This window comes from Somniosus microcephalus, chromosome 12 (genome assembly GCF_052327205.1).
Source record: "Somniosus microcephalus isolate GS21.2 chromosome 12, FLI_Smic_1.0, whole genome shotgun sequence".
Classification (NCBI taxonomy): Eukaryota; Metazoa; Chordata; class Chondrichthyes; order Squaliformes; family Somniosidae; genus Somniosus; species Somniosus microcephalus.
The window spans coordinates 78,362,976-78,388,285 of NC_140998.1; the positions used below are offsets into that span (position 1 = coordinate 78,362,976).

At 45.4% G+C, this 25,310-nt stretch overlaps 1 protein-coding gene across 3 annotated transcripts in view; it reads right to left on the minus strand.

The window, feature by feature from the left end:
• txndc16 (thioredoxin domain containing 16) overlaps positions 1-25,310 on the minus strand; it is a 242,333-nt gene that overhangs the window by 43,395 nt on the left and 173,628 nt on the right. For all 3 annotated transcript variants that reach the window (XM_086003184.1, XM_086003182.1, XM_086003183.1), the window contains 2 exons: positions 5,731-5,867; positions 356-440 (listed from right to left, as the gene is read on the minus strand). In XM_086003184.1, coding sequence (XP_085859310.1) covers positions 356-440; positions 5,731-5,867 — 222 coding nt within the window. The remainder of the gene's footprint in view (positions 1-355; positions 441-5,730; positions 5,868-25,310) is intronic.

The window sequence follows — 25,310 nt, forward strand, 5'->3', positions numbered from 1 at the left end:
AATGACAAATTAAATGGGGCACATAAACTTCAAAGGGCTGTGGCATTTTTTTAGGAACGTCATTTGATTACAGAAGTTGAGTGTGTGAAAACAAATTCTGAAGTTATATGTGGCTGAACACGGTTATTTTTCAGATATGTATTTTCAATGTTACCACAAACGCCAACCGCAACATTAAGAACATAAGAACATAAGAAATAGGAGCAGGAGTAGGCCAATCGGCCCCTCGAGCCTGCTCCACCATTCAATAAGATCATGGCTGATCTGATCCTAATCTCAAATCTTCTATCACTCTGCATCCACCCGAACCCATGTGAACCCATTCTGGGAAAATAAAGGAAATGTAATCACTTACAGATATATAGCATCTTTCTGTGCATACAATCCCATTACCACTGTGCCCCTCAGCAAACCAGCAGCTTCAATAAAGGCATCATTCACTGAAACAAAAGACAGGAGTTTATGGCACTGGATCTGTTAAATATGGCATAAGCAAAAGCTGATTTCAAAGGCGAGGACAAAAAGGTGAAAGTTTCACTAGAAAGCAGTGTATTGACTTTGCAACTTGGTCTTCAGAGATTGCTGGTGTAGCCTTGCATGTTACATTCCACAGCCTCTGTATTGTTACAATTAAAACACTATTTGGGATTTCACGCGAGCAGATGTTTATTTCTTTTACTGGAAATTTGAGAATGGCAATAAAAGAATTCCAGTGTACAACCCAAAAACCCCAGACTGCCTATTGATAAATATGGTAGTGTAGTGGTTATAGTACTGGGCTAGCAACCCAGAGATTGGGAACTCAAATTCTACCTAGCAAGTTGTGAGGCTGAGTTCAATAAATGTGGCATTTTGTAGGCTAACCACCCCCTCCCCTCCCCCCCGACCGGTCAGGCGAAGGGAATCTACCACCCCAACCTACATGTGGCTCTAATCCAACCCAAATGTCTGATTGTCAATGCTCTCTGAAGTTCCACAGGTAACTAAGGATGGACAATTATTGTAGCCTTGCCAGTGCTGCCCATATCTCAGGAATACATTTTAAAACAATATAATGAGAGAGAATTTGTATGATTGGTGTTATCATCAGCATTAAATACAATGCACACAACTACTATCATTGAGACAGCAGCACTGACATAAAACATGCCAAGGTATTTCACAAGAGGTGAGAAAATGGACAGTGATCAGTAACAGGAGAAAAGTTAGGAGAGGTGGCTGAAGGCATGGCCAAAGAGGAAGAATCTCAGGAGGCTATCAATGATGGAAGAGAGCAAAAGAAGGGGCAGCTCCAGGCCCTGCCACCAAACGAAGAACAGAAGAATGTGGGGATGCAAAGAGGTCCTGAATCAGAAGAGTACTTGCACATATGCCACACAGCGAGGGAATGGCAAGTCCATGGAGGGATTTATAAACAAGGACAAGCATTTTGAATTCAGTGAGAAATGGGACTTAGTATGGGACAGGATACAGGCAGCAGTTTTGGACAAGTTGAAGTTTATGTAGGGTGGAGTTTGGGGCAAGCATAGCATTGGAAAAGTCGAAGCTGGAGATGATGATGGTATAGTTGAGGGTTTCAGCAATGGTGGAGGAAGAGCTAGGAGGACACACGAGATGGAAATAGTCAATCTTGGTTATGGATAGAATATGACGTTTGAAGTTTAGTGTCAAACAGGACAAAAAATTGTACACCATTGGATTCAACCTAAGAGAGCAACTGAGGAGGGAGGGATAAAATTGGGGTCTAGCATGTGGAATTTTTGGCAGGAGCAAAGTAGGATATCATCAGTCTTGCCAATCCATCCTAAATCTCTCACATCTTATATCTATGTTCCCTCATTCTGGACCATTCAACCACAGGAAACAAACACCCCTTAATCTCCTCTGTGCTAATAAAAACAGCCCCATTGTTTTAAGTAAGAACAGAAAATGCTGGAAACAGTCAGCAGGTCAGGCAGCCACTGTGGAGAGAGGGAGGTAGGCCGAGAAAAGACTGCAGAGCTAAGTTGGAATGAAATGGTGGATGGATTTGTAAAGGAGGAGGATTTTGAAATCAATGTGCTAAGCAAAGGGGAGCATTTGGAAGTCTGCAAGGAGAGGGGTGATAGGTGAGCAAGACTTATCACTAGTTAGGATGTAGGTGACAAGAATTCTGGACACATTGAAGTTTATGTCGGCTGAAAATCAGGAGACTGGTGAGTGGGGCACTGGAGAAGCCAAGCTGAAAGCTGGCAAAGATATGGGTGAGGAATTGAGCAGCAAAGGATGTGTGATAGGGACAGAGATAGGCAATACTATCAGTGCAGTGGTGAGAAGTGATATTGGCTCATAAGATCAAAATAATAAGGGAAAAAGTCTCTGGTGGACGTAGTCTACAGGCCCCCGAACAGTAGCAATGCTGTTGGACAGAGTATAAATCAACAAATAATGGAGCCTTGCAAAAAAAGCTACGGTAATAATCATGGGTGATTTTAATCTCCATATTGATTGGACAAATCAAATTGGCCATGGTAGCCTGGAGGAGGAGTTCATAGAGTGCATCCAGGATGATTTCCTAGAACAGGATGTAATGGAACCAACCAGGGAGCAGGCTATCTTGGATCTGGTACTATGTAATGAAACAGAATTAATAAATGATCTCATAGTAAAGGATCCTCTAGGAAAGAGTGATCATAGCATGGTTGAATTTCAAATTCAATTGGAGGGTGAGAAAGTTGTATCCCAAACCAGTGTCCTGATCTTAAACAAAGGCAATTACAATGGCATGAGAGCAGAACTGGCTAAAGTGGACTGGAAAAACAAATTAAAGGGTAAGAAAGTTGAAATGCAGTGGCGGACATTTAAGGCGATATTTCATAACTCTTAGCAAAAATATATTCCAGTGAGAAAGAAAGATTTTAAGAGAAGGGAGCATCATCCGTGGCTAACTAAGGAAGTAAAGGATGGTATCAAATTGAAAATGAAGGCATACAATGTTGCCAAGATTGGTGAGAGACCAAAGGATTGGGAAAAATTTTAAAAACCAACAAAGGATGACTAAAAAACTAATAAAGAGAGAGAAGATGAATTATGAGAGTAAGCTGGCAAGAAACATTAAAACAGATAGTAAGAGCTTCTATATAAAAAGGAAGAGGGTAGCTAAAGTAAACGTTGGTCCCTTAGAGGATGAGACTGGGAAATTAATAATGGGGAACGGGGAAATGGCAGAGACTCTGAACAAATATTTTGCATCTGTCTTCACTGTAGAAGACACTATCAACATCCCAATAATGAATAAACAAGGGAGTGGGGAACTAAAGACAATCACTATCACTAAGGAAATAGTACTCGGTAAAATAATGGAACTAAAAGACGACAAGTCCCCATGACCAGATGGCCTGCATTCCAGGGTCTTAAAATCACAGATCACAGAAATCACAGAAACCCCACAGTGCAGATAGAGGCCATTTCGGCCCATCGAGCCTGCACCGACACATATCCCACCCGATCCCCGTAACCCCTACACCAACACATATCCCACCCTATCCCCGTAACCCCACGTATTTAATCCCCCTAACACTAAGGGTCAATTTATCATAGCCAATCATCCTAACCCGCACATCTTTGGACTGTGGGAGGAAACCAGAGCACCCGGAGGAAACCCACGCAAACACGGGGAGAATGTGCAAACTCCACACAGACAGTCACCCGAGGCCGGATTCGAACCCGGGTCCCTGGCGCTGTGAGGCAACAGTGCTAACCACTATGTGGCTGCAGAGATAATGGATGCATTGGTTGCAATATACCAAAATTCCCTGGACTCTGGAGAGGTCCCAGTGGATTGGAAAACGGCTAATGTAACACCCCTATTTAAGAAAGGAGGGAGACAGAAAGCAGGAAACTATAGACCAGTTAGCCTAACATCTGTCGTTGTGAAAATGCTGGAGTCCTTCATTAAGGAAGCAGTAGCAGGGCATTTAGAAAAACATACTGCAGTCAAACAGAGTCAACATGGTTTTAGGAAAGGGAAATCATGTTTAACAAATTTGCTGGAGTTCTTTGAGGATGTAACAAGCAGGGTGGACAAAGGTGAACCAGTGGATGTGGTGTATTTGGATTTCCAGAAGGCATTCGATATGGTGCCACGTAAAAGGTTATTGCATAAGGTAAGAGCTCACGGAGTTGGGGGTAATATATTAGCATGGATAGAGAATTGGCTAACTAACAGAAAGCAAAGAGTTGGAATAAATGGGTCATTTTCTGGTTGGCAAATGGTAACTAGTGGGGCCCCAACTATTTACAATCTACATTAATGACTTGGATGAAGAGATCAAGTGTAATGTAGCCAAGTTTGCGATGATACAAAGATGGGTGGGAAAGCAAGTGGTGCAGAGGACTCAAAGAACCTGCAAAGAGATATAGACAGGCTAGGTGAGTGGGCAAACATTTGTCAGATGGAGTATAATGTGGGAAAGTGCGAGGTTAACCACTTTGGCAGGAAAAATAAAAAAGCAAACTATTATTTAAATGGAGAGAGATTACAAAATGCTACAGTTCAGAGGGAGCTGGGGGTCCTTGTGCATGAAACACAAAAAGTTAGCATGCAGGTACAGCAAGTAATCAAAAAGGCAAATGGAATGTTGGCCTTTATTTCAAGGGGGTTGGAGTATAAAAGCAGGGAAATCCTGCTACAACTGTACAGGGTATTGGTGAAACCACACCTTGAGTACTGCGTACAGTTTTGGTCTCCTTATTTAAGGAAGGATATACTTGCATTAGAGGCAGTTCAGAGATGATTCACTAGGTTAATTCCAGAGATGAGGGGTTTGACTTATGAGGAAAGATTGAGCAGGCTGGACCTATACTCATTGGAATTTAGAAGAATGAGAGGTGGTCTTTTCGAAACATATAAGATACTGAGGGGGCTCGACAGGGTAGATGCAGAGGATGGAAATCTAGAACTCGGGGGCACATTCTCAGAATAAAGGGTTGCCCTTTTAGAACTGAGATGAGGAGGAACTTCTTCTCTCAGAGGGTCATAAATTTGTGGAATTCTCTGCCCCAGAGAGCTGTGGAGGCTGGTTCATTAAATACATTTATGGTGGAGATAGACACATTTTTGCAAGATAAGGGAGTGAAGGGTTATGGGGAGCAGGCGGGGAAGTGGCTTTGAGCCCAAGATCAGCCATGATCTTATTGAATGGCGGAGCAGGCTCGAGGGACCAAGTGGCCTATTCCTGCTCCTATTTCTTATGTTCTTATGTATGGAGGTGGGAGTAGTTTGGTGTTCATTATGTACTGGATGTGGGTTTTGGCACTCAGCTCAGGGTCGAACAGAACACTAAGATTGCGTACCATTGGGTTCAGCCTGAGCAACTAGCTTGAGAGGGGTAGATTCAGGATCTGCAATGCGGAAGTTCTGGTGAAAGCCAAATAGGATCACAGACAGGTAGTTGACAGCACAATGACAGTCATGTAATCGAAGAGGATGGTGAGAGGTAAAGCTGGTGTCATTGAGATATATATGGAAACTGACCCTGTACTTGCAGACTTAGAGGAAAGGGAACCCTGCAATATATGAAAGTTTTACTTCAAAATGTCAAATCTAATTTCCATAAATTTACATTTAGGGGTTGAGACCACACAGAAACATTGATGCATCAAGAGTTCACTATCAGTATCAAGCTCTACCGAGTGATCTGGCAGAGATAACAAACTCTTGCGTGATTTAGTTTGAAGTTCTTATTGTACCTTTTTTCATGTCTGGGCTTAATAATCCTACAACAGAAATGTCCCAGTGAGGTTTGAGATCACGATGTAACTCTCCTCTTAGATAGGCTTCAACATCTTCTGTCGACATCAATAGGACAGGATTAGCCACTCTGCTCCTAAAATAAAGAACAAATGGAAATCATCATGCAACAACTCCCAGAGCAGACAAAACAGTTGCAAATTACTAATAATAGAATTCTTAAAATTTCTGATAAGCAAAGGGACAAGGTGCAGTTTAATTGCAAACCACAGATAAATAATGATGCTCACCCAATAGTTGATCTAATTCAGCAACTGCAACTAGCCATATTTTATTTGCATTCCTGATTCAGAGAAGTTGATACTTCTTACACAGTATTTAGTTTCCAAACAGTGCTTCATTATAAATCTAAGCCCAAAAAATATTTTGTTTAATTCAGCAGTGTACAAATGCTTCAACACAATAGCAAAATACTGCAGATGCTGGAAATCTGAAACAACAGAAAATGCCGGAAACACTCAGCAGGTCAGGCAGCATTGTGGAGAGAGAAACAGAGTTAATGGGGTCGCTTTTAACTCGGGTGCGGGGAATTGTCAGGTTCCCCGAATTTGGTGTTTCCCACACGAATCTAAATGGGTGTGTGAGATTGATGCAATTTTAACTCAATTGGCCAATTGATTTCCAACGTGTGGGAACCCTTGGCAAATGAGTATTTCCGGTCAGAAAGTCGCATAATATGATGTCATTATTGCTGCTGCATTTAGGGTCTGCAACAAGCCTTGCTTCTTCTGCAGGCTGCCAACCTTTTGGCATTTGCTGATGCCATTCTGCTTCCAGCTCAGTGTAAGAGAAAGACCGAGGTCTGCACCCCGTTTTGACAACGTTGCCCTGCAGGCTTTAGTGGAGGGAGCAAGAGCTCACAAGGAGGTGCTCTTCCCTTCTTCAGGGAGGAAGATGCCTCCCCAGCAGACAAAGGTTGCGTGGCTGCAAGTGACAGAGGAGGTCAACTCCTTATTGGCTACCCGCAGAACCTGGATACAGTGCAGGAAGAGATTTCATGACCTTCAGCACACTGGAAAAGTGAGTATGAAGTTCCCATCACTCTCAATCTGATCTCCATTGCCTCTCCTCACCAGCACTCAGCTTTAGCAATCTCTTCCTCCACATCCCACTTGACACTGACATCCATGCACCCTTACCCATCCCCTCTCTCTCTATGCTCACATTCACCTAACTATTCGACTATGCAGCCCTCACACTCCCGATCACTCTGATGAAAACAACTGACAACACACAGGGAGGGCCCTTGGTCTTGCCACCTCAATCCATCTTTGTCTCCTTCTAAGCATCTATGCTATGGATTCTCTACACTCACTCCTTCATTCTCACTCAAACTCCACTTGTTTCCCTCATTGCAGGAAAAGAGAGCTCACAATGAAAGAACGAGCGAGGACAGGAGGAGGGCCACCATCAGTAGCCCACCTCACCCCCTGGGAGGAGGCGGTCCTGGAGATCATAGGACTGGAGGATGAGGCCCAAGTGGGGGACGGACAGACGGGTGCATCACAGCAAGCTGGTGACAGAATAGTTTTCCATCTCTCTCATTGGCATTGCATAAGTCGCTGATAATGATTCTGAAGCTAACAGATGGACCTATGATCATCTGCAATATGCAATGTGCATGTAACCTTGACCTCACATCTCTAACTCTTTCCTTTACTCCCCCACAGGACCATCGAGAGCCCCCGTCCCCACTGTCCAGGAGGAAGAGTCTGAGCATTCAGACCCTTCAGAGGAATCTGCAACCTCTGAGGGCACAGCGTCAGCAGAATTCAGCGCACCCAACACCAGCGCAGACACTCACACCTCGGTGGGACCTTCGGGACATAGAGTAGTGTTGTCACCTGGTGTATCACAGCTCACAAGTGAGCATCAGCAGACTGTGGAGACAGGGACAGCAGTGGAGAGTGCTAGTCGGAGGGCGCAGGACTCTGCCAGCTCGGCTCAGCTGCATGTCGACCCTCTGCCTCTGGGTCCATCCATAAGATCAGCGGGGCTGGAACTCCAGGAACAGATGCAGGAGTCTCTGGCAGGTTTTGTCTCCAGGGTCAATGTGAGTGTGGAGCGAATGGAGGAGTCCATAGAAAACATGAGCAGAGCCTTTGTGGAGTCATTGGCACATGAACGCATCACCATGGAAAGGATGGCAACCTCCATGGAGGAGATAAGTCGCCAGGGTATGGAAAACATGGTGAGTGTTCATAATAGAATGACATCTCTGGAGGATAGCCATGGTGTGGAGATGCCGGTGTTGGACTGGGGTGGACAAATGTAAGAAATCACACAACACCAGGTTATAGTCCAACAGCTTTATTTGAAATCACAAGCTTTCGGAGCGCTGGTCCTTCGTCAGGTGACCTCTCTTGAGGAGTGATGGGCATCTATTGAACAGAGAAACCAGACCTTCATGGAAGTCCTTCTGAGTAGGACTGCCAGTGCAGATATGGGTCCCCATGGCCCCCTGATGTGCAGCAAGGTGCTCTCAAGCCACTTTCAAGCACTGGCCCCTTCTGGCCTGTGCAGCTTAAGGTGGGTGAGCAGCAGCCTGGCGCTCCTGTTGCTGCTGCTGTTGTTCCTGGTTCTGCTGGTTCTGCGGCTGGTGTTCGAGCTCATCTAATGCCCAGAAGAGAAGGAAATAAATGGCTCCCATGCTTCTGGTATATGCCTCCGTTGAGGAAGCGCTCAGTGAAGGCGACGAGCGGGGTTTCCCAGGAGGTCACACTGGAGATGTGTGTGAGGCTCCAACCTTCCACAGGTGTGGTTAAGCCTGGTAAAAGTTGCCCCAGGCCTGAAACAACAAAGTCCCGCCACCTGCAAATGATGACTGATCAAATCTCCTCTTTAATGGTTGACCTGCAGCTGATAGTCAGGCGTGATCCCCACCAGGCGTGTTTTACATGGGAGAAGGGCCCCCAGTTTTTGCGATTTTAACCCCCCACACGTCTCAAAGCCCGCCTCACGGCTGAGTTAAAATCGACCCCAATGTTTCAGGTCGATGACCCTTCGTCAGAACAAATGCTTCAATGCAGTCTTCTAAGCATGTGGTGCACTGACATCCTCTGGTGGTTGTAATGGATACCAGAGTGTCAGGCATTCACCAGAATGCAATTTTGTAACATCCTTTCAACAACTAGGGCCGTATTTTCCAATGCCTACGGGTGTGTACGGGCTGTGTACATACCAGTAGGGACATCGGAAATGCTGGTTTCCTGCATGCGACGCGCATGCGCTGAAAACTGGCATTTCCGATCTGTCAAGAATGCTCTTGACTGATCGGACGCTTGCCCTAGAGAAGGGCCTCTGCGGGGGGACAGTTCAGCTTTCTGGAGAGCCTCCGCCCACAGAAAACCCTTAGAAATCTTATGTCTGGTAAAAGCAGGCGTAAGGCTTGCTTTTACCAGCGTAAGAGTTGAAAAAAGTTTTTTTTAAATGTTCACTCATTTATAATTTTAAAATACTTTTAAAAAAGGTAAGTTGATTTTTAACCCTGTAAAAAACTTTAATTATTTTTTTCAAAAAATTTAATTTGTTTAAAATATTTAATTTAATGTAATTAAATGTAATTTTTACTAATTTGAAAAAAAGTGATGGTTTTTTAAATAATGTTTTAGTGTATTTTTGCGGTGATCTCCATTCATATATTTGACAGGTCTATCTATTCCCTTCTCCTATTGGCTGGTCTGGCCCATGTGATCCCAGGGATTGTGGAGAGGCCCAGGAGCGAAAGTGTCCGGTCCTCGGGAGCCCTCAGGTAAGTTCGTAGATTTTTTTTCGATAGCAGGCATCTACACGCAGGAAGCCTCCTATTGGAAATTACGGGCCAATGTGTTTATAATAGCACCTTAACATTGAAAAATGTCCCAAGGCTCTTCAAAGGAGCTTTATCAAACAAAATTTGACACCGAGCCACATAAGGAAATATTAGGGCAGATGACCAAAAGCTTGATCAAAGAGGTAGGTTTTAAGGAGCATCTTAAAGGAGGAAAGAGAAGTAGCTAAGCGGGGAGGTTTAGGGAGGGAATTCCAGAGCTTAGGACCCAGGTAGCTGAAGGCATGGCCGCCAATTGTGGAGTGATTAAAAATTGGGGATGCTTAAGAGGCCAGAATTGGAGGAGCACAGATATCACGGAGGGTTCTGGGGCTGGAGGAGATTACAGAGATAGGGAGGGGTGAGGTCATTGGGGGCTTTGAAAACCAGGATGAGAATTTTAAAAATCGAGGGATTGCTGAACTAGAAGCCAATGTAGGTCAGCGAGCACAGGGGAACGGGCAGCAGAGTTTTGGATGACATCAAGTTTACGGAGGGTAGAAAATGGGAGGCCAGACAGGAGTAGGTTGGAATAGTCGAGTCTAGAGGTAACAAAGGCATGGATGAGGGTTTCATTAAATTAACACCCTTTACTTGATAGTAATTCGGATACTTAACATACAGCTTTGTTGACAGAATAAGAATCACAAACACACAACCCTGCTCTTTCCATGATAGGCTAAAGTTAACCATACACAAGACTTCACAACATAACAGGCTTGAAGAATCTGAACTAACTACCCCACCCCTTAAACTGAAGAATGCAATCTCCAGATGCTGTAACTTTATGTTCCAGCTGCTCTTTATACAGAGTGTGAACTGTGCCAGTGAAAAAAAAACAATGTAAGTTTTTTATTTCCAGTACAGTCACAGTTTAACCACTCAAATTATCCCTTGGAAGATTGTTAACAAACATGCTTGGAGTGATGCCTACAGTTCCAGAATCAAGCAAATCTACCAGGTCCTTTAGGAATTAGTCTGAATAACATTAGCTCAGAAAATTGCTTCCAGATCATCGCCTCAACACTTTGCCACCATATTACTGAAATGCATTCATCCCTTGATGGTATTTCAAGTTTAGCTATCATCTTCTCAGTTTCCCCCCCGCCCCCCCATCCTAGGCAGGCTAGGAGTGATGAGCCATAACATCTCAGAACCCAGCTTTGCATACCTCAATGCTCAGTGTTCAACAGTCTGAGATTCCTGGTATAGGGGACCAGAATTTGAGGTCAGATACTCCCAGTTACATCGGTTCTAAAACACAAGCTAAATTCTAGAGCTGAAGAAGATGCACCCGCCTGAAAGTAGTGGATATGGATATAAGCAAATGACAGGATAATGGAGGCAAATGTTAATGTCCCAGAAATTCCTCCATTTACACCAGAATTGCACCCAACTTAAGTTAAGCTTGTAGAAAAGAGGGACAAGTTATCTGCAAATAGTAAGGTATTAGGTGGGATCAGACTAAGAGAACACAGGATGGTCTAAGATAGGTTTACAGTGTATGTATGTAAATGCACAGTGTATGTATGTAAATGCACAAAGTGTAGTAAACAAGGCGCAAATAGCAACATGAGAATATGATGTCGTGGCAATAACGGAGAGCTGGCTCAAAAAAGGGTAGAATTGGGTATTAAATATTCATAGATATAAGGTGTTCAGGAAAGATAGGTGGTGTAGAATAGAGCTTACATGTAGGATTTGATAATGTTTTAAATGTAATGCTTTTCTTAAAATTACTATGGTATATAATAATGTATGTATGTTAGAAGCATAAAACCTCTGTTACAATAGGTATAACCTTAGTTAAAAAGACACAAGGCTGAGAAGCAAAGCATGATGGTAAAATTAAGCCAACATTATGTTAACTGCGAGAATAGTGCTGAAGTAGATAGAAGTTCTGTTATATTAAAAACAAGAAGCCAGTGAAGGATAAACATTAATTAAGTATCAAAGTAAGATAGAGGGTTTTCAACACCTAATATCCCTTATCGCTGAAGTTTCAGGCCAGGCTAGATAATGGGCTATGTGAAAGGCAAAAGACATCTGTTGTAATTCATGGGACGTTTGTTTGTGTAAAAGATCTCATAGAAAAGCTCATTCGGGAAAAGGGAGGGAACCATAGACCGTACTATTGAAGATCAAGAATTAGCAACAAGAATGGTGAGATAGCCCAAGCAGCTGCAAGTATTTTGAGGGGAGAAAAAGATATAAATGAACAGTTATTGAACATTGGAGGCAGCGCGAAACCAGAGGGAGAGAAACTTCAGTCAACAGAACACAGCAAGACTAAGAAAAGAGACCACACCACAGTCACCCGGTGGGCACGCTGCTGGGGTTTCAAGGAACAGATTGTGACTATCATCTTGTTAAGTATTACTTCTTTGTACTGGATGTAAAGTGCTTAATAAATCTGTTACACTTATACACAATATACCTGTACCAGGGGTGGTCTGTTATAGTCACGGACAATTTAAAATAACATTACAGATCTTGTACATATTAGAGGTGCGGTGGCAGTATTGGTCAAGAGGAATGTTACAGTGCTGGAGAGGGAGGATGTCCTAGAGGGGTTAAGGACATAATCTATATGGCTAGAGTTAAGAAATAATAGAGGTGCCATTACACTACTAGGTGTATTCTATCAGCCACCAACTAGTGGGAAAAATATGGAGGAGCAAATTTGCAGAGAAATTAGAGAGAGATGAAAGAACTATAGAATAGTGAGAATAGGGGACTTCAACTAGTCTAACATAGACTGGGATAGTAATAATGTAAAGGGCAGAGAGGGGGAAGAATTTCTGAAGTGTGTTCAGGATAATTTTCTTGATCAGTATGTTTCTGGCCCAACAAGGAAGGAGGCATTGCTGGATCTTGTCTGGGGAATGAGGTAGGTCAAGTGGAGCAAGTGTCAGTAGGTAAACATTTAGGGAACAGCATTCATAGTATAATAAGTTTTAGATTATCTATGGAAAACGACTGGGAGCAATCTAGAGTAAAAATACTTAATGATGCCCAGTTTGGGTTCCGTCAAGACCACTCGGCTCCCGACCTCATTGCAGCCTTGGTCCAAACATGGACAAAGAAGCTGAATTCCAGAGGTGAGGTGAGGTGAGAGTGACTGCCCTTGACATCAAGGCAGCATTTGACCGAGTCTGGCATCAAGGAGCCCTAGCAAAACTGAAGTCAATGGGAATCGGGGGGGAAATGCTCCACTGGCACAAAGGAAGATGGTAGTGGTGGTTGAAGGTCAATCATCACAGCCCCAGGACACCGCTGCCGGAGTTCCTCAGGGTAGTGTCCTAGGCCCAACCATCTTCAGCTGCTTCATCAATGACCTTCCCTCCAACACAAGGTCAGAAATGGGGATGTTCGCTGATGACTGTACAGTGTTCGGCGCCATTCTCAACTCCTCAGATAATGAAGCAGTCCATGCCCGCATGCAGCAAGACCTAGATGACATTCGGGCTTGGGCTGATAAGTGGCAGGTAACATTCGCGCCACACAAGTGCCAGGCAGTGACTATCTCCAAAAAGCGAGCGTCTAACCACCGCCCCTTAACAATCAAAGGCATTACCATCGCCAAATCCCCCACCATCAATATCCTGGTGGTCACCATTGACCAGAAACTTAACTGGATCAGCCACATAAATACTGTGGCAACATGAGCAGGTCAGAGGTTGGGTATTCTGTGGCGAGTATCTCACCTCCTGACTCTCCAAAGCCTTTCCACCATCTGCAAGGCACAAGTCAGGAGTGTGATGGAATACTCTCTACTTGCCTGGATGAATGCAACTCCAACAGCACTCAAGAAACTCAATACCATCCAAGACAAAGCAGCCCGCTTGATTGGCACCCCATCCACCACCTTAAACATTCACTCCCTCCACCACTGGCATACAGTGGCTGCAGTGTGTACCATCTACAAGATGCACTGCAGCAACTCCGCAAGGCTTCTTCGGCAGCGCCTCCCAAATCCGCAACCTCTACCACCTAGAAGGACAAGGGCAGCAGCAGGAGTAGGCCATTTGGCCTTTCGAGCCTCCTCTGCCATTCAATAAGATCATGGTTGATCTTCTACATCATCTCCACTTTCCTGCACTATATCCATATCCCTTGATTTCCTTAATATTCAAAAATCTATCGAGCTCTGTCTTGAATATACTCAACGACTGAGCCTCCACAGCCATCTGGGGTAGAGAATTCCAAAGATTCACAACCCTCAGAGAAGAAATTTCACAGCCTGATGTGCCTTCAATAACCACAAAACTAGAAGTTATAGACCTTAACAAGTTGGCTTTTAATCACTAAGATCAGAGCTAACATCTCAACACACTGACTGGCTCGCAGGAATGAGTCATATAGATCCTGGGATCTTTATGTAAGAGAAGTCAGGGGCGGAGCCAAGAGCCAAGACCTGGAACATTCCAGGTTAGTCAGGAAAGAGGAAGTGAAACTATACACCGTGGGGGGGAGGGTAATATACATGAGTGCAAAATGAATACAGGCAAGCCAAACACATTTCATTACACAGCCCAAATTGGCCGACCCCTTATTCTGAGACTGTGACCCTTGGTTCGAGACTCACCAGCCAGGGGAAACATCCTCCCTGCATCTACCCGGTCAAGCTCTAAGAATTTTGTATGTTTCAATGAGATCACCTCTCATTCTTGTAAACTCCAGAGAATATAGGCCTAGTCTACTTATTTCTCTCCTCATTGGAAAATCCCCCCATCCCAGGAACCAGTCTGGTGAACCTTTGTTGCAGTCCCTCTATGGCAAGTATGTCCTTCCTTCGGTAAGGAGACCAAAACTGTTCACAATACTCCAGCTGTGGTCTCACCAGGGCCCTATATAATTGCAGTAAGATGTCTTTACTCTTATACTCAAATCCTCTTGTAATAAAGGCCATTTGCTTTCCTAATTGCTTGCTGTACCTGCATGTTAACTTTCAGCGATTCATGGACACCCAGGTCCCTCTGAACACCAACATTTCCCAATCTCTCACCATTTAAAAAATACTCTGCTTTTCTATTTTTCCTACCAAAGTGGATAACTTCACATTTCTCCACATTATATTACATTTGCCATGTTCTTGCCCACTCACTTAGCCTGTCTATATCCCCTTGAAACCTCCTTGCATCCTCCTCACAACTTACATCCCCACCTAGCTTTGTATCACCAGCAAACTTGGATATATTGGGGCAGTAATTCGGGTCGGGGGCTTGCCGCGCGTGCAAGCCCCCTATCTGCACTTACCCGACGCGCCTGCCGATCACCTCCAGGGACGCCTGGAATTCCATTTTGAAACTGAAGAATCCCGGGCAGCGTCTGACGTCACGCCGCCCAGGAGTGCAGCCAGCGCGAAGCCTGGAGCGCGCAGTGCAAGTGAGACACGCCCCTTGAGGTCTCAGTTTAAAAGGACACGCCCCCAATGCTTCTCACAAGCTGCAAAGCATTTTTACATGTAGAGCAGCATTTTAAATAGGTTTTCTGTATTTTTAAGAAGCTTTTGGTAACTTTTATAAACTTTTAAAAACGTTTAAATTATTTTGAAGGCTCTGAAGTAGTTTTAAACAGAATTAAAGCGATTTCAGGACTTTTAAAAGCCCTGAAAGCATTTTTTTCATTCCATTTATTTAATTAGCAACGTCGTCATCGTACGTGTCTTCACACTGTTCCCTTTGGGGAACGGTATGAAGTGGTGGAAGGATTTCTGGCCGTGATTAACGCTCCTTCTGTGACCGTAACCATCTTTGTACCAGCCATTAGGGTGGTTAGTCCTATGGCGGGAGGGTTTTACGGGCTCCCACAACCTATACGAGGAGGGGGTGCCACCCACAGCCATGGACGCAAATATCCCACTGGATGTCTACCCAGAATTTAGAGCCGGAGCTCCGACTCCACTTGCCGGGACTGTCTGGAGCAGGGTTTGAAACCCTACGCCGTGTGGCCCAGTGGCGGGGATGCTACCGCTACGCCAAAGGCCCACTCAGATTAGCAACGTGAAATGGCTGGAATGAGCACAATTCACGGCATTAAAAGAACTCACAATTGAACTGATGATGACCTCAGCAATCTCCTCAATGAAGTGGAGGTGCAGCGCCTGCTCATCATTGGCAATGAGAAGTCCAAGGCGCCACAAAAAGGACAGATGATAGCTTGGTCTTTCAAGTGGCAGCATAGGGCTCCAGTCACGGGGAGGGAAAAGGTGCAGGAAACGTAAGGGTGTCATCTTTTGCGCGGGGTGGGCCTTTTGCGTAGCGGTAAGTGTCCCCGCCGCTGGGCCAGAAGGAGTAGGGTTTCGAACCCCGCTCCAGCCAGTCCCGGCAAGTGTAGTCGGAGCTCCAACTATAAATTCTGGGTGGACATCCAGTGGGATACTTGCGTCCGCGGGTGTGGGTGGCCCCCCCCCCCTCGGATGGGTTGTGGGAGCCCGTAAAACCCTCGCGCCATAGGACTAACCACCCTAATGGCTGGTATGAAGATGGTTATGGTCACGGAAGGAGCGTTAACGTGGCCAGAAATCCTTCCACCACTTCATACAGTTCCCGAAAGGGAACAGTGTGAGGATACGTACGACGATGACCTCTTGCGCAATGCACCTCCTTGGACCCTCAGTTGCAGATGCGAGGGGGCAAATCGTGCAATTGTTAAATTTTTCATTTTATTGACATGTAAAATGTTGGCCCAGTAATTCCCTTCCAAACGCGCGAGTACGGTCGGGGTACTCACGCGTCTGGCCGGAGGAAATGCCGGTTTTCAGCATGCACAGCGCATGCGGGGAAAACCGGCATTTCCTGTCCTCTGAACGAAGGGGTTCAGAGGCAAAACGCGTGCGACTGTACAGGCAGCGCGTGCGCAGTAAAATTCGCCGGTTTCATTCATGCTTTCAGTGAGGTTAAGTCCTTACAACTTACACATGAAAAAAGCATGAGTACAGTTGCTCCAGAGGCTGCGGAGGAAGATATTTTTTATCGTGGAGCTTCTGAAAGGCAATATTTTTGTTTGGGAAAGGGAGGAAAGTTATTTTAAGAAATGCTGAGGTAAGTTTTAAAGTTTATTTTTGTTTTTTAAAATGGGTTTTCAGTACTGTAGGTAGAAGAATCAATTGTGGCTATGTGAATTGAATTTGCTGTGTTTATTAAATGTAAAAATGACTCCAACATTTTTAAGAAAGAAACTTTTCATCAGTAATATATTCTTTTAAGTAATTATGTATGTATGTCTGTATATATTCCTTTGCGTGTATGTATATATTCCTTTACTTATGTGTATGAATGTATGTATTTAATTATGGCTTTCAGAGAAAGTAACTTATTGGAAAATCATAATTAAAAACATACATTCATACACATAAGTAAAGGAATATAAAACATACATACATATACATAAAGGAATATATACGGGCATACATACATAATTACTTATTACTGATGAAAAGTTTCTTTCTTAAAAGTGTTGGAAATGTTACATTACTCATTTTAGAACACTCATTTTCACATTCAATTCACACAGCCACAATTGCTCCTTCTACCTACAGTACTGAAAACCCATTTAAAAAAAAAAATTAAACTTTAAAACTTACCTCAGCATTTCTTAAAATAACTTTCCTCTCTTTCCCAAACAAAAATATTGCCTTTCAGAAGCTCCACGATAAAATATATCTTCCTCCGCAGCCTCTGGAGCAACTTTACACATGCTTTTTTCAAGTGTAACTTGTAAGGACTTAACCTCACTGAATCCATGAATGAAATCGACGAAGTTCACTGCGCAAGCGCTGTGCCTCTGAACCCCTTCGTTCAGAGGACTGGAAATGCCGGTTTTCCCCGCATGCGCTGTGCATGCTGAAAACCGGCATTTCCTCCGGCCAGATGCGTGAGTACCCCGACCGTACTCACGCGTTTGGAACAGAATTACTGGGCCATAACATTTGGTCCCCTCATCCAAATCATTGCTGTAGATTGTGAATAGCTGAGGCCCAAGCACTGATCCTTGCGGTACCCCACTAGTTACAGTCTGCCAACCCGAAAATGACCCGTTTATTCCTACTCTCTGTTTTCTGTCCATTAACCAATCCTCAATCCATGCTAGTATATTACCCCTAATCCCATGAGCCCTAATTTTGTTTAATAACCTCTTGTGTGGCACCTTATCGAATGCCTTCTGAAAATTCAAATACACCACATCCACTGGTTCCCCCTTATCTATTCTGCTAGTTACAACCTCAAAACATTCTAACAGATTTGTCAAACCCGATTTCCCTTTCATAAATCTGCGTTGACTCTGCCCAATCCTATTATTATTTTCTAAGTGCCCTTAATAGATTCAAGGTACTTCTAATGTCAGGCTAACTGGTCTGTAGTTCCCTGTTTTCTCTCTCCCTCCTTTCTTAAATAGTGGGGTTACATTTGCTACCTTCCAATCCGCAGGAACCGTTCCAAGTCACACACCATCCTGACTTGGAAATATATCGCCATTCCTTCATCATCGCTGGGTTAAAATCCTGGAACTCCCTCCCTAACAGCACTGTGGGAGTACCTTCAGCACAAGGACTGCAGCGGTTCAAGAAGGTGGCTCACCACCATCTTCTCAAGGGCAACTAGGGATGGGCAATAAATGCTAGCTTTGCCAGCGATACCCACATCCCACGAACGAATAATCAAAAATACTCGAAAGGCTGGCTGTACTTAAAGCAGGTAAGTCATCAGATGGGATGCATCCGAGGACGCTGATGGAAGTGAAGGAAGAAATCACGGAGGCACTGGCCATAATCTTCCAAACCTCCTTAGAAATGGGGGTGATGCCAGAGGACTGGAGAATTGCAAATGTCGCTCCTTTGTTCAAAAAAGGGTGTAAAGATAAACCCAGCAACTACAAGCCAGTCAGTTTAACCTCAGTAGTGGGGAAGCTTTTAGAAACAATAATCAAGGACAAAATTAGCAGATACTTGGACAAGTGTGTATTAATTAAGGAAAGCCAGCACAGATTTGTTAAAGGCAAATTGTGTTTAACAAACTTGATCGAGTTTTTTGAAGAGAGGGTTGATGAAGGCAATGTGGTTGACGTGGTGTACATGGGTTTACAAAAAATGTTCGAAAAAGTGCCAGCAAAGTTGAAGCCCATGGAATAAAGGGGACAGTGACAGCATGGCTACGAAATTGGCTAAGTGACAGGAAACAGAGTAGTGGTGAACGGCTGTTTTTCAGACTGGAGGAAGATATACAGCGGTGTTCCCCAGGGGTCGGTGCAAGGACCACTGCTTTTCTTGATATACATCAATGACTTGGATGTGGATGTACAGAGCACAATTTCAAAATTTGCAGATGACACAAAACTTTGAAGTATAGTGAACAGTGAGGAGGATAGTGATAGACTTCAAGAAGACAGACAGGCTGGTGGAATGGGCGGACACGTGGCAGATGAAATTTGAAATGCAGAAAAGTGCAAAGTGATACATTTTGGTAGAAAGAATGAAGAGAGGAAATATAAACTAAAGGGTACAATCCTAAAGGGGGTGCATGAACAGAGGGAAAGCAGTTAAAAAAGCTGATGGGATCCTGGACTTCATGAATAGAGGTATAGGGCAGGATTTTCATTGGGCCGTGGAGGCGGGATTGGAGGCGTGTGGGGGGTTAAAATTGCAAAAACTGGCGGGCGGGCCCAACCCCGCCTCCAAGCAATTTTCATTAATTCGTGTCTAATGGTCCCATCTCCGTCCCGCTTCCAAGAGGCGGGATAGGCCGTTAAGGCCCTTAACAAGCACTAAATTGCCTCGATAATGCCATTTTGAAAGGCCTTTGCGATTTTAACCCTTTTCCCACGTGAAACACGCCTGTTCTGAAACCTGGCGGGAGCACACTTGGATTGCTGACTATCAGCTGCAGCTCAACCCTTATAGAGATTTGATCAGCCATCATTTGCAGGTGGCAGGACTTTGTAGTCTCAGGACTGGGGGAATTTTTAGAAGGCATAACCACAGCGGTGGAAGTTTGGAGCCTGACACCCATCTCCAGTGTGACCTCCTGGGAAACCCCTCTCACCACCTTCACTGAGCGCTTCCTCAACTGAGGCATATACCAGAAGCATGGGAGCCATTTATTTCCTTCCCTTCTGGACATTGGATGAGGACAAAGACCAGCCGCGGCACCAGCAGAACCAGGAACAACAGCAGCACCAACAGAAGCAGCACCAACAACAGGAGCGCCAAGCTGCTGCTCACCCACCTGAAGCTGCACAGGCCAGAAGGGGCCAGCACATGGAAGCCCGTCGGCGGAGGAGATACCCCCCATACAGGGTCTACAGACACAGGGTCAGCTACCTCAATATGTCTGAGCAGCAGTGCCAAAGACGGCTCCGATTTTCGTGAGCGGTAGTGGGTGACATCTGCGCAATGCTCCAACAAGACCTGCAGGCCAGAGGACCAGGTAGATAACCCTTACCAGTGGCCATCAAAGCCACCACCGCACTCAACTTTTTTGCCTCAGGCTCATTCCAGGGATCAGCAGCAGACATCAGCGGCATCTCCCAGGCGGCCGCACACACTTGCATCACGCAGGTAACCAATGCCCTCTTTGCCATCGCACACAATCACATCCATTTCACCAAGGATCAAGCAAGTGTCACGGCGCGTGCGGTTGGATTAGCTAATCTGGCAGGCTTTCCAAGGGTGCAGAGCGTCGTTGACTGCACCCGTGGCCCTTAAGGCACCCCATCACAATCCAGGTATTTTTGTCAACCGCAAGGGCTTGCACTCCCTTAACGTTCAGCTGGTGTGTGACCACAAGAAGGAAATTTTGCATGTTTGTGCCAAGTACCCTGGCAGTTGCCATGACTCCTTCATACTGCGCCAGTCTAGTGTGCCTCCGCTATTCAGTCCGCTAGACCAACTTAACGGATGGCTACTTGAAGACAAGGGCTATCCCGAAGACGTGGCTAATGACGCCGTTGAGGAGCCCATCCAATGAAGCTGAGGAGAGCTACAACTCCAGCCACATGTCCATCAGAGCCATAATTGAGCAAACCATCGGTTTGCTGAAGATGCGCTTCAGATGCCTGGATAGATCAGGTGGAACCCTGCAGTACTCAGCAGCCAGGGTCTCCAGAATCGTCGTGGTTTGCTGTGCACTTCACAACATGGCACAGCGTCGTGGCTTGCAGATTCCTGAAGACCAAGTGGCTTGTCACATATCCTCCTCAGATGAGGAGGAGGAGGGAGAGTGAAAACGAAAATCTTGCAGAGGCCCATCAACCAGCGGCAGCAGTACGCGAGAACATTGCTGCCTGGGATGCAAGGAACGCACTCATCTTGGCCAGATTTGCTTAGCCTAGCCAATCAAGCATTTTTTCCTCGCAGCTTCTTACCTGAGCATCGACAATGGCCAAGGACCAGCGGATTCCTAGCAATTTGACCACCATACTGACAATTGCAAGTAATCCTAAGCCCTCAATGTGGAAGTCCCATTCGCAAAATGACACACGCCACAACTACAGCAGTAGAAATCAGATTTTTTATTTACATTATTGATCTGATGGCTTTTTCACAGAAAATATCAAATTTCACCCAAGTGACTACCCTTGTGACTATTTGTGCAGTATCTTTCTCTTACGCGTTCTCCTACGTGGTGCTTCCCCTGTGGCTTCAGCAGATGTGGAGGCCCCTTGCTCACTTTCCTGCTGCTCCTGTCTCGACACCTTTGGCGGGCGTCCTCTGGGGTTGCGAACCTGAGAGGGCTCGACAACAGTCTGCTGCTCCTGCGGCTGTGCAGGGGTTGAGACGCCGATCTCAGTTGGGTGTGGATTCTGACCGAGGGCTCTGCAGTGGCATGGAAGTGTGAGCGCTTGGAGAGGAGCCCCCGTTTCCTTGATGCCTGCCACCAACTTCCCTCTCATGGGTCAGGTGCCCCCTCAGCGCTTGCAAGTGGCTTGAGAGCACCTTGCTGCACATCAGGGGGGCCATGGGGACCCGTATCTGCACTGGCAGTCCTACCTCAGAAGGACTTCCATGAAGGTCTGGTTTCTCTGTTCAATAGATGACCATTGCTCCTCCAGAGATGTCATTCTATTCTGAACACTCACCATGTTTTCTGCACTCTGGCGACTTATTACCTCCATGGAAGTTGCCATCCTTTCCATGGAAGTTGCCATCCTTTCCATGGTGATGCGTTCATGCGCCAATGACTCCACAAAGTCTCTGCTCATGTTCACTATGGACTCCTCCATTTGCTCCATACCTCGCAGCGACCCCAGAGACAAAACCTGCATCTGTTCCTGGAGTTCCAGCACCGCTGATCTTATGGATGGACCCAGAGGCAGACGGTCGACATGCAGCTGAGCCGAGCTGGCAGAGTCCCGCGCCCTCCGACTAGCACTCTTCACTGCTGTCCCTGTCTCCACAATCTGCTGATGCTCACTTGTGGGCTGTGATACACCAGGTGACAACACTACTCTATGTCCCGAAGGTCCCACCGAGGTGTGAGTGTCTGCGCTGATGTTGGGTGCGCTGAATTCTGCTGACGCTGCACCCTCAGAGGTTGCAGCTTCCTCTGAGGAGTCTGGATGCTCAGATTCTTCCTCCTGGCTAGTGGGGATGGGTGCTTGGGATGGTCCTGTGAGGGAGTAAAGGTAAGAGTCAGAGATGTGATGCCAAGGCTACATGCACATTGCATATTGCAGATGATCATAAGTCCATCTGTTAGAGCTTCAGAATCATTATCAGTGACTCATGCAATGTCAATGAGAGAGATGGAAAACTATTCTGTCACCAGCTTGCTGTGATGCACCCCTCTGTCCGTCGCCAACTTGCGCATCTTCCTCCACTCCTACGATCTCTAGGACCGTCTCCTCCCAGGGGGTGAGGTGGGCTACCGAGGGTGGCCCTCCTCCTGTCCATGCGCTTTCTCGCTTATTGTGAGCTCTCTTTTCCTGCAATGAGGGAGACAAGTGGACGTTGAGTGAGAATGAAGGAGTGAGTGTAGAGATTCCATAGCATAGATACTTAGAAGGAGACAAAGATGGAGTGAGGTGGCAAGACCAAGGGCCCTCCCTGTGTGTTGTCAGTTGTTTTCATAGCATCACAGTGATAGGGAGTGTGAGGGCTGCACAGTCGAATAGTTAGGTGAATGTGACCATAGAGAGAGAGAGAGGGAATGGGTAAGGGTGCATGGATGTCGGTGTCAAGTGGGATGTGGAGGAAGAGATTGCTAAAGCTGAGTGCTGGTGAGGAAAGGCAATGGGGTTCAGATTGAGGGTGATGAAAAATTCATACTCACTTTTCCAGTGCGCAGAAGGTTATGAAATCTCTTCCTGCACGGAATCCAGGTTTTGCGGGTTACTGATAATGAGTTGACCTCCTCTGCCACCTGGATCCACACAGCCTTGGTCTGCTGGGGAGGCTTCTTCCTCCCTGAAGAAGGGAAGAGCACCTCTTTATGAGCTTTTGCTCCCTCAACTAAAGCCTGCAAGGCAACATCATCAAACCTGGGAGCAGACCTAGGTCTCTCGCTGGTCATTCTGTCTCCAGGTCCCTGTAGCATGAAAGGCCAAAAGGTTGGCAGTCTGCAGAAGAAGCAAGGCTTGTTGCAGACCTTAAATGCAGCAGCAATGATGACATCATCGAAGGCGACTTTCAGACTGGAAAAACTCATTTGCCATGGGTTCCCACACGCTGGAACTCAATTGGCCAATTAGGTTAAAATCGCATCAATCTCCCACATCGAATTAGATTCAGGTGGCTAACACGAAATGCGGATTACACGACCCCAGCCCGCCCCTGAATTAAAATCCAGCCCATAGAGTTCAATAGCCTGGAAATGATGATGAACCTGTATAAAACACTGGTTTGGCCTCAACTGGAGTATTGTTTCCAATTCTGGGCACCGCACTTTAGGAAGGATGTGAAGGCCTTAGAGAGGGGGCAGTAAAGATTTAAGAGAATGATTCCAGGGATGAGGGGCTTCAGTTACATGGATAGACTGGAGAAGCTGGGCTTGTTCTCCTTAGAGCAGAGAAGAGCGAGAGAAGATTTGATAGAGGTGTTCAAAATCATGAGGGGTCTGGACAAAGTAGGTAGAGAGAAACTGTTCCCATTGGCAGAAGGGTCGAAAACCAGAGGACACAGATTTAAAGTGATTGGCAGAAGGACCAAAGGCGACATGAGGAAAACCTTTTGTGTTTTGTGTTTATAAGAACACAAGGAAAGTCTCGTGTTCTTATACTATATATATTACAGACACTTTTAGTTCATTTTTAGTTAGTGCTTTTTACTTAGCTGTATTTGCTTTGTTTCAGTGCTGCCGCATGGTGCGGAGTGATACAAGATGTCCGACGCTGCACTGTGCACTGCCCGTGCACAGTGTGCCACATAGCAATATAACTACACCATACCAAAGTAGTTCCATACCAAAGTAGTTCCATTTAACGATGTGATACTATAACAATGTAACATCCCTCTTTCTCAAAAAACGAAAACATGAAATTTAACAATTTAAATTAACAAATATATCTAAACTATTATCAACTACAAAGAATCGTGAGTTTTTTTTTTATTCGCGATATCGCTCAGGTGGTTGGGTGTTGTCCCTCCATCTTGTGGATTTGGTGTGACCACTCCTCTCTGCGGTGTTTTGGTGTGTTCCGCTCTTCTTGTTGTTGCTGTCGCCTTTGGAGTTGGAGTGTGCATGCTTGTGGTTGTTTGATTTGTAGCGCTGGTTTCTGGTGTTGTACCGCTTGTGGTAGCTGGTGTTGTCAATGTTGCTGATGTTGTCTGCTGCTTTTCCAGTTCAGGTGAAGGTCTGATGTGGAGTCTGTTCCGTCTGTATTGGTTACCAGGTTCAGTCTCTACGAAGTAGGATCTTGGAGTATCAGCTTTTCCAATGACCTTGGCTGGATTCCAGGTTTTCAACACTGGGTCTTGCACATGCACTGATTGTCCATTCAGCAATTCTGGTAGCGTCTTTGCATTTTTATCGTAATGTTTGCTTCCTACGATTTGTGCTTCTGCCAGCTTTTGTCTGAAGTCCTCCTGGTCCTGGGGAAGATGTATTTTTGCTGGTAGTGTAGTCTTAAACTTCCTCCCATTCAGCAATTCCGCAGGTGATTTCATGTCTGCTTTCAGTGGTGTTGATCTGAGTGATAGGAGGGCAAGGTCTTGGTCTTCCCCCATCTCATTACTTTTGATGAGAGTTCTCTTGACAGTCTGGATCTGTCTTTCGATGAACCCGTGTCCCCTTGGGAAATGTGGGGATAAGGTTACTATTTTGAACCCATACTTTTCTGCCAGAGCTCTGAATTCTCTCGATGTGAACTGGGTTCCATTGTCACAGATTACCTTTTCCAGGATTCCTTGTTCAGCAAACAAGCTCTTTGCAATCCTGGTGGTAGTTGTGGCTCTCAAGTCTTTCATCCTTCTCACAAAAGGAAACTTGGAATAGTAATCTGCCACTATGAGATACCATTCTTGATTGCACATGATGAGATCTGCCCCAACAGTGTGCCATGGTCTTGACGGTATTTCACTAGGTATCATCTCTTTCTGTTGTGCATTTCTGTATTTCTGGCATATACCACATGCAGAGACCATCTGTTCGATATTTTTATACATGCCTATCCAGTATACAGCTGATCTGGCTCTCAGCTTGCATTTCTCCATTCCCATGTGGCCTTCATGTATGAGATGGAGAAGTTATGTCTGCATCGTCTTTGGCACGATGA